Below are 10,336 nucleotides of genomic sequence, written 5' to 3' on the forward strand. Positions count from 1 at the left end.
CACACTGAAGAGTGTTTCATACTCTAATGGACACCTTCTGTACCAGGCTCTTCAAAGATAAACATGGTCCCAAATTCCTTCAGTAGGAGAGCTCCTGGGGTCAGTTTAAACAGAGGCATTGGGAAACAAGACGCAGAGTTAGGCAATGACCAAAAAAACTTTTGTTTCTTCTTGTAGTTAGTTTTCCACTAGATCTTTAAATTTCACCACAAAGTATTAAAGCAAAAGGAAGGAGTAATTTGTCTTGCTGTTGGACAGTGTCAATGAGAATGACCTTCCTCTTTTTCTTATTTAATATGTCTGTATATTCCATTTTTCTAAATTTTTATATTTTTTAACCAAATTGCAGCAACAATAATTTTGGTGCAAACTGAGAAGAGCATTGCCCCAGTGCTGGCCAGTATTTGATCTCAGTTTTCTGAGAGAAACAAGTTGTGTACATCTTCTATACATCTCCTTCCTGAGTAGGTTCTGCTAGAGGGTATTGCAGGGTTCCATAGTGAAAAGGACTCATATTTGAGCCTCAATTTAAACATAACTGGTCAGTTGGTTTTTTTCTGTTGCAAATTTGACATTCCATATCTAACTGTGGTGCCATTTAAATCCTTGTCAGATGGAGAGAACACTGAGAGTTTTTCAGATGTTGGCATTGGAGAGGCTCTTTTAATCTTCATAAGCACAAATCCTGAACATGATCAGTGTGAAATATCATCTCTACATGTCATACACAGTGCTGGTTCTATTCAGTTGTTATTCAGAGAATGTTTTAAAAGACACATACAGTGTTCCAAAACAATCTGGAAAACAGCTCTCAGGAGATTCTGAGAGAGTATTGTTTCCATGTTCCAAGCTGCCTCTTTTCTCCCAATTAAAGCCTATTTTACTTCTCCTCCTGACATAAAAAATTAAGAGGAAATTATTTTTTTCCTATTTGCAGTTTCACCTTATGTTTTTGAAGGCTATTGTCCTATCTCCCTGAAGTGCTTTAATCTCAAGAGAGGCAGTCTTGGTCCTTCAATGTTTTCTTACCAGATGTGTTCTCAGAACTATTTCAGAACTATTTTCTCAATGAGGTTTGTATTTCTCTTTCAACAGATTTGCCTAGATCATGTTTCTCTCACTTGCTGCTGAGAGTATAACGACAAAAAGTATTACTCCAATTGAATTGCAGTGCCTGTTCTAATGTAAAAAATTGGTTTGACAACTTTTCTGTCAAATTCACAGGAGATTTTATTTACCCCTGAGGTGCTTATGAACATGTTGAACTTTTTTTCATGAACTGAAGCAAAGCTGATTCTCTTCCATCTCAGATTTTTCCATATAGATTGATAAATCTAGCATGGACTAATCCATAATGTTCTCAGTGCTTTACAAGCTTCACAGTCAACAGTAATTGTTCAGCTAAATTCTTGTTTCCAGTCAAGGAATGTGTTCTGAACTGCAAGTTTTTCCCTCCTTTTCCCTGTATTTACAGGAGCCTTGCTCAGCGATCATGGGCTGTGGGAAAAAAATTGACAAATCAATCAAAAAGGGATTATTTTGGCTTCTCCATATCATAGCAAAAGATTTTGATGCCTTAAGTGAGCGTATCCAGAGAGACACTACAGAGCAGAAGGCACTTGAGGAGCAGAAGAAACTGGAACGAGCCGAGCGAGTCAGGAGGATACGGGAGCAGAGGTATTTTCTGTCATCCCCACTCCATCCCTTCCTCCCTTCTCTGAGACATTTGGGTCCTTCCTGTGCATAGATCTTATGGGAACCAGGATGTCCAGGATTTAAAGCTCACAAGCCAAGAGTCTTTCTTGAAGTTTTTGCCTCTTCATTTCCTTTATTTGATTTGCTGCATGCTGGAAATGTACTGTGAATGAGAATTGCAAGGTAGTTGTGGGATAAATTTGGCCTTACTAATATAACTTCACAGAAGGCTGACCTAAAAAATAATTCCTGTGATTTAATCTGAAGTTATCTTCTAAAATAAAGTATTGAGTTAGACTCTCTAACCCATATGTGAATATCAAAGACTAGATAAGAAAATTTATATAATACTATGCTTAGTAAACTTCAGGGTATCCAACAGGTGAGGCATGAAGGAACTAAAGATGATGCAGTGAGGGAAAGCAGGATAACTGATTTATTACTCCCCTTCAAATCCCTTTCTGGTCTTTAGCAACCTGCTATGGTGCCTGTGAAGAGCTGATGTGAATCATTTTACTGGGGCATTGTTAAAATATTTGCTGAGCACCTCTGTGCTCTCCTCTGCCTTATACAGGCAGAGAATTTGAGGCTCAGTTACTGTTAGAAGTAGCTGGGAAGTATCTTAGACTGTATTTTGGCTGTTTTGGTTTAAATAAGCAAGTAAATTACTAAAGTACATTTTAAACAGCTGCAACTTGACATGGTCTTCATATAGATTTCACAGATTTCTAAAAAATTGGTGAGCTCCTAATCTGCCACACACAAAGCCTTCTGACCACGTTGGATTGTGTTGGGTTTATGCCACACTGAGAGGTGTAGTGGGGAGGGCTGACATTGTTCTCTATAAAATTTATAGCTTATTCATAATTATTTATTCATTCTTCTTCTTTCCCTTCCCCTTGCTCCAAAAAAACACCCCCAAAACCAAACACCAAAACCACTGAAACAACACAAACGCAACAACAATGCTGAAGGGAAAAAGAGGAAGGAAATGCACCTGAGGAGGAAGACCCTGAGCCTGGGAAATGTGGGAACCCCTTCCAGCCTATATCTGCTGTAATTTCTGAGGTAGGAGAACATGTGGAAATCTGTGTCTATTTAGAACTACCACTAACAAATGTCTGAGAGGGAATAAGAAAAATGGTCATTTGAAAGTGTTGTTCTAGTTCTGTCTGCACAGCACTTTCTTAATTCTTACTTTAATCTTGGCAGCCGTGTTTTCTGTGCATTGAATCAATGTTTTAGTGATAAGAAAACCTCTATTATTGATTAGGGAACAAAAGTTTTGTAGACACAGTAAAATAAATGTAAACACATGACTGAAAACATTTCCTAATTAAACTCCTGGGATTCAGAAGTGGAAAATATTCAAGGTCTATTAGTTTCTTCTAGGGTGTTTTAGTGATGTGGTGCACCATATCATATCTTCCTGACTTCTTAATTTATTCAGATTTGTGAGCATAACCTCTTTTCAGTTGAAAATAGACTCTTGAGAGTTTTTTATTAATTTTGAAATATGAAAATCACATTCATATTAACATTTCCTTAACCTACATTTCTGAGTTCATATTTTTTTTAATTCAGTTGCCTGGAGATAACACAATCTAAAGAAACACGTAAACTTTTCCAGCAAGTAATTCAAACATTTGCTTTTTTCCAAGACAAAAGCACCCATATCCACAGAACATGTCAGGGCAGCTACATGCACAATAATCCATTTAGTAATAACATCAAAAGCAAGAAAATAAAGGTGCAGGTGGGAATATTGCAGAGATGGTGATTTAGTGACACAGAATTGTGAAGCAGCCTGTCATGGAGGCTGTATGCCACTATAGGTATTTATCCAAACTGGGGGAGCATTTTCTGGAGAATTAGGCTCTGTGCATCTGTTTTTTTTTGAACTCACACATTAATAAAAAGTAATTGAGGAGAAAGAAAGTAGAAGGTTGTTTTGGGGTTTTTTTTTAATAGGATCAAAAATAAAACAAGAAAACAGGCAATAAATGTAAAGATCCTTTTGTTTTATAATTCCCTCTCCTTTCCTCTGGATAGGATATTGGGAATTTAATTTCTTCATCTATTTGAAAATGAATTCTATGCTAAATGTAAGATATTTGGAGAATATTTTCATTTTTAATAACTTTTCTCTCCTACTAGTCAGTTTACAGCATTAGAAGTAATTTTAAAAAATTCTTGTCCTTTTTTTGTTAGAATGAAAAACAGCTGGAAAAGGAGAAGAAGAGACAAAAGTTGGAGACTGAAAAGGCTACAATTGTCTTGAAATCCCAAGCAGAGCAGGACCACTTATCAAGTAGCAGTAGCCAAAACACAAATGACAGCAGGCTGGAAGGGTCCAACTCTACAACTGCCCAGCTTTTGCAGCATGCAGAAGAGAGTGACCAACAAGCCTCAGAATGCCTTGACTCAGGTAAAACTGCTGCCTTTTAAATCATTTCATGGGATTTTTCATATGCTTCTTCCTTCTGTCCATGTTGTTTGTCATGATACCACAGACCAATGGTGTCATCTATTGGAAACACAAAAATGCAGGAGTAGGTAATCTAAGTTGAATTTCTTTATGGAAACCTAGATTTTGCATATACTTTATGCCCACAGTTTAATTTCTATAGCAAAATGTTGTGTGATTTACATTTCCCATAATTTTATGTCTAAGTCTGGACTGAAAGCTCTGATGTATCTCAATAACAATTGTATTAGAATCTTAGGTAGGATATTACCTGAATATAACTGTAGGATATATAATGTTTTTTTTTTCTGTTGGATGTAGATAACAATAAGAAAAAAAGTAAAAAACCAAAATTAAAAAGGGGTCACAGAGTAGAACCTGTTAATGCAGAGGACTCTCTTCCCAAGAATCCTACGCCACCAGCAGCCCTTCCACCAGGTAAGTGTAAAAACAGTAATTCATGTCTCAATTTGTAGTTGGTAATCCTTTACAAGTCTCATTTGTGAAGGATGAAATGGGACTGTATGAAACCTTCCTCTCTAGAAAATCTTTAATGCAGTTTCCCACTTTATGATGTGCCCTTCCAGCAGTATTGATTTGGCCTGTGCCATGGAGAAAACATTATTTTCCCAAAAAAAGAGCCAGAAACTTGATGACTCACTGAAGTGATTAAAAATAGCAATATTTTTAAGATTAAGCATTTTATTTTTTGAAGTATTTCATTATTCTTCACCATGAATGCAATGTAGTGCATAGCTTGGGCATTTCTAAATGCTTTGATTTCTCCCAGGGAGATATGGGGTCTGTACAGCTCAGAGTAATCCAGCGCAGTCACAGAATGCTCTGACAGTTTTTGTTTTCCTGTAGTTGGATGGGGAACTCCCAAACTTAATAGACTTCGAAAACTTGAGCCTCTTGGTGAAACACATCATCCTGGTAATTGAAAGTATTTGGAGCTTTGCACCTTTTCAAACCATTCTCCATTGTCCATTCACTTCTGCATTCACTTCATTCTTTGTCTGTTTTTCATTTCTAAATTCCAGCTTTCATTGACCAAAAGCTTTCCCTTTTGCTTAGTAGAAAGCATCTTTTTGATTTTTTTCAAGTCTGATTTTTTTATTAGGAAAAACAATGAGTTCTCTCCAATTTCCTCATAAAGTTTAAAGTAGTATGGGATATTATAAGTTGTAAATAATCTGAAGTTATTTGCACCCAAAAAGTATCAAGTGACAAAGAGTAATGGTGCCAGTTACTTGAGTCCAAATGCATACTGCATTTAAAATGATAATTTTTAACTGGAAATATCAAGGTGCAGTAAGCAGTCTTGATTTCTTGCTTTAATAATTACTATTTTCTATTTTTGGAAGATTGTGGAAGACTTTTTCATATGTTGATAGTACATTTTTGAGATGATAGCTTCTTCATTTTTCTTACGTTTTTATTTTTCAAATTTCAAGAAGTGAATTTGGAGACATCTGGAACACAAGAACAAGGAGCTTTTCTGCCAGAGAACCAAAAGATGCCTGAAGGGGAAATAAGATTTCTAAACCCAAACTATTTATTTCTCACAGGAAGGAAACTCATGTGCTTAAAATGTTACTTGTAATGTTGATCCTAAACCCATCTTGCTCTTTTTTTTAAAGGCAAATAGAGAGAAGGTGACAAGAAATGAAAGCCAGATGAAGAGGTAGGGAGGGGAAGAAAAGGGAACTCAGTTTTTATCTGTGCCTAATGGAGGCGTTGCATTCTGTAGGAAGAGCGTGGGTGGGACAAAGAGGAAAAAACTTGCTTGAGCTAGATGTTAATTTGTAAAATAAGTACAATTATTAAATAATTTTGGAAGCTTAAAATGGCAAATATGTTGGTAGGGGAATTATCTCTTGACTAGAGTGTAAGAGCAAACTTGAAGGACTCAGAATTTATAGCTGAATTCAAGGCATTGCCTACTCTTTGGGAGATGTATTCTTAATTCCAGGAATTTTGAACCACTCACAAGATTCACACTTGGAAATCCCAGCAAGAAAACTGCTATTAGGAAAGCACTATTGATAAATGAGCAAAGTTCTTCACATTCATAGCCCAGCACTGGCACACCTTTAGTTAGGTCCTGATTTCCAAAAACATCATTTATTTTTTTCATTTGCTTAAAGCAGCTGTGGAGTTTTAACTGTCAATTTGAGATCTATAGAATCAGAGAATTACTGAGATTGGAAAGGACCCTTAAGATCCTTGAGTTCCACTGTGAATCCAGCACTGCCAAGTCCATCTTGCACTGATTTAATTTGCCACCTGGCCTTGCCCATTTGTCCTTTCAGCAGAGAAATAAATCAGTGTTGATTTTTTTTTTTTTTTAATTCCCCCAAGTTTTCCCAAAATTCAAAGATGGGTTTAAAAGTTTTTTCACACATTCAAACTTTGTAATTACACACTTATATTCACTGAAGATTGCAATTTTTCCAGTCATGCTAATAATTTTGGCACAACATGAGGTGATGAGTGCCTGCTTATTGTCATTGAGGAGGATACATTTGCAAAAATGTTAAACCTCTTTCATTATAGGAGGCAAAATTCTTTTCCAGTCCTGAAGTGCTCTGCTAGACCTCAAAAATTGGATGAATAAAACCATCCAGTGGACAGATTTTCATTGACCTTTGAATCATTTGTTGCAGTTTTCTTGCTGCTGTAATTAGTGCTATTGAAATAAAAATATTTATGACAATAACTTAAAAATGTTCTTATTTTGCTGACCAAATGTAAAGATAATTAAAACTCCAGTCCTACAGACAGCTCCACATATTATTGAAGTAGTATAGTCCAGTTTGTTTGCTTTTGTTAATCTTAGCTCAGGAGTACAATTCTAAAAGAAGTTATTGCATCTGTAGGACAAGTGGGATATATTCTTGGAAAATGATTTTTTAAAGCTGAATTTTGTGTTGGCAGGCCATCAAGGCTTTCTTGGGGAAGAGGTGGTCTGTATAAACAGAATTGAGATTTGAATGCTTCAAAAAGCTGCTTTTATTTTTTTCTTGATTTCTGCCTCTTGCCATCTTCCATATTTTTTTGTTTGTGAAGTGCTTTGCATGTTCCAGTCTGCATGGTTTTTTTACTTTACATCCATTACAAATGTTTGAGAACACTTGTTACTGTCTTCTGATGTACTTATGAACTTTGTCTTGTACAATTTTACCACTTTGAATTCCTTTATTGACTAAAGGAAATGCTGCAATTTTATCTAAAACTTCTGAAATAGATATTTTAGAAAGTTATTTTACCTTGGAAGATAAATGCCATGCATAAATGGTTCCAAAATTTTGGATTCTGCTCAGTATTACTGTCATTTAAAACTGTGTTGTAATGCGGTCTAATATGGAAACATACTAAGTTCAGTGTTTCATTTTTCAGTGTTATTGTACACTTTGAATTTCTCCTTTCCTATTTTTAGGGATGTTTACAGATCCCCTTTGGGCTTGATCTTGCAAATGCTGATGCATGTATACCAAAATGTAATTAAACCCTCGTTTGGCCAGTCCATCTCTAGACATGAATTAGCACTAGGTTTGAAAGTTTGCTTGGAGGAATTAGCTCTGAACTCATAGAATACCTGGCTTTCATCAAGGAAGTAATTTAGTAAGCATTCTTTGAGCCAGAAAGGGGATAGGTGACAGATTGATGTGTTTTTCTGCTCTGGAATTTCTTCCACAGATTTCTATGGGAAGCCTCTGCCTCCACTGACTCTACGCCAAAGACCCAACAGTGATACCCATGATGTCATTGCCTGACTGGAGCACAAAGAGAATTCTAAAAAAAACATAAATTAAAAATCCTATTTTTTTTTTACCCTTGAAGGAATATTTTTTACGTGACATTTGATCAGTATGTGGCAACTAAACATGGAGTTCATCCTGTTGTGCTTAATGGTCAGACTTTATAATTTACTTTCCACATCACCAGCTCTTCTTCAGGATTTATTTGGTTTACTTGTGAAAAGACATGGCTGTAAACCTGAAGAAAAACACCTTCAAGATCCCATAATACTGGATTGTACATTCCCACCGAGACCTTTCTCCAGGTGCTGTGCAGGTGTTGGTATTTTTTCAGGGAATAAATTATTCTAAAGCATTTTGTAAGATTCCTGTATGATAGGATGAATATAGAAAGGTTAAAAAAATATTGAATATATTTTTCTATCTTTTTATAAAACAAGCTGAAAGTTTGAGTGGAGCTCAGTTCCTGCTACCAATGGAATGATACCTAGGGAGCATTATAAAGCTGATAGTCAAGTGCATAAAAATAAAGTGTGTTTGACTCTTATATTTCTTTTACAGTACCAATACCTTTTCTTAGGTATTACACTACATATTGAATATTTCTGACAATCTGAAGCAGAGGGTACGATAAAAAAAATGAAAATAAATATATTTTATACAAAATAATGCTATTTGAACTATCTGGAGGTTTTCTTACCTGTTGTTTTATTTGTTTTGTTAACTGAGTTTGACATAGGTAATAAATTCTGTGGAAAAATATAGTGTGAATACTGTATTGTCTACTACAACAAACAGGAGAATTCACATAGTGGGAAATTTGCACTAAATAAATAATCAGTTTTGATAGGAAACCCAATCAACCAGTATGCAGATGATCTCCCTCAGTTTTTAATCTCAATAATAGTAAAATATCATCTTGCAAACTGAAGAAACTGTGTTTTTAAGGATTTCTTTCACACTTCCATGTAATGTGTTGAAAATCACATACCAGTTATACCTAAACAAGAAGGGTTACAATTTGTTATATTCCTGTTTAAATGTTTTTACTGTTACATGGGAGACAACCAGTGGTGTATTTGTAAAGGTTCATTGTTCTGCCACTCTGTGACAGACAGGAGGAAGCCCCCATTTGGGGGTCTTTTGGAGAAGCAGTATTTGGTTATTTTATATTATGGTCTGTCATCAATAATGTGGTTTTACCAAAGGAGTTTAGATGTTGAAACAATGTGGTGTGTTATGTGTTCAGCACTTTGATATTGGAAATCCTCACCATGCACCCCTTGCAGCAAGGAGTTGCACAAACATCTGCCATATTAAAATGAAATAATTAAGATTTTTAAAGAGTAAAGTGGAATCAGTCTTAAGGATGCTAAGTTTGGAATAGGTGGAGAGGTTTATTCCTCTATGTTTGCTAGTGTAGAGAAAGAAGGAAACAATTTCTATGTGACTACCAGCATGAGAATACTTCTGTTGTATTCTAATAGTGGAACATGATTCAGTGGAATTATTCTCAGGATTTGGTCATTTTCCTTTCAGACAACACAATACGAAGTGGAGGGGAGGTTGCACAAAAATTTATATGTGCAATCTCCACTTTGCTAACACTAGTTTTGTTACCACTTAAGTTTTTGGCTTAAAGGCTCTACTTTTGCAGACTTACTTTTTTACAGCTTCAATTTCTAGGAATGTATTACAGTTTTGTTTTCCTTCTTTCCTACAATAAATCATGGAAGCCTTTATTAAAAATAAAGCTAAATACTGCTGTGGTAACAAATTTGAGAAACTAAAATGTTGATGCTTATCTATGAACTGTGTGTTGTGTGTGTGGACACGTATCATTTTTGATTTTTGCTTTTAAAAAAAATTTTACCAGTATGTGACCAATGTACTCAAAAATGTTTTATAAGTTTTTGTTTTATTAATATGCTTTGTAATTATTTACTATGCTGGGGTTTTTCTCAGTAATTTATACTGCTATGACTTTTTATTTGCTCAAGATGACATGTATAGAATAAAACTAATGCAAAGCCTCAACGTGTTTCCTGTGTTTACAATTTTGTGGGAGTAAGTCTAGTCTATAAATATGTAAGGGCTACAAGTCTCATGTTCCTAAAATGTATGAAATAGAGTCCTTATAGACAGAATCTTTGCATATTTTTGCAGGAGAAATGTGATCACATTTAAAATATACTGATAGATTCACAATAAGTTGAGTGTATATGTATACCTATAAAAAGCTTTGATAGTGCACTTAATATTTGAGAGAGAAAAATTGTGCAGCTGTAAATTAAAAGCATAAATTAGGTTTTGCCAGATATTTTGTCATCCATAGCATGACTTTCAAAATGTATCAATGCATGCAGTTAAGAGTACTTGTATTTAAATACAGGAATGTTAAGAACACAGA

The 10,336-nt window shown here is 35.2% G+C and overlaps 1 protein-coding gene across 3 annotated transcripts in view; it reads left to right on the forward strand.

Moving 5' to 3' along the window:
• ARL13B (ADP ribosylation factor like GTPase 13B) overlaps positions 1 to 9,963 on the forward strand; it is a 33,041-nt gene extending 23,078 nt beyond the window's left edge. For 2 of the 3 annotated variants that reach the window (XM_058045358.1, XM_058045359.1), the window contains exons 6-11: positions 1,475 to 1,677; positions 2,670 to 2,763; positions 3,907 to 4,123; positions 4,484 to 4,600; positions 5,030 to 5,098; positions 7,865 to 9,963. In XM_058045358.1, the coding sequence (XP_057901341.1) occupies positions 1,475 to 1,677; positions 2,670 to 2,763; positions 3,907 to 4,123; positions 4,484 to 4,600; positions 5,030 to 5,098; positions 7,865 to 7,941 (777 nt within the window). In that variant the 3' untranslated portion in view covers positions 7,942 to 9,963. Of the gene's footprint in view, positions 1 to 1,474; positions 1,678 to 2,669; positions 2,764 to 3,906; positions 4,124 to 4,483; positions 4,601 to 5,029; positions 5,099 to 5,805; positions 5,850 to 7,864 lie in introns of all 3 variants that reach the window. The other variant, XM_058045360.1, reaches the window with a different exon arrangement.
• Positions 9,964 to 10,336: the final 373 nt, after the last annotated feature.

Source organism: Melospiza georgiana, chromosome 2, assembly GCF_028018845.1.
Source record: "Melospiza georgiana isolate bMelGeo1 chromosome 2, bMelGeo1.pri, whole genome shotgun sequence".
Lineage (NCBI taxonomy): Eukaryota > Metazoa > Chordata > Aves > Passeriformes > Passerellidae > Melospiza > Melospiza georgiana.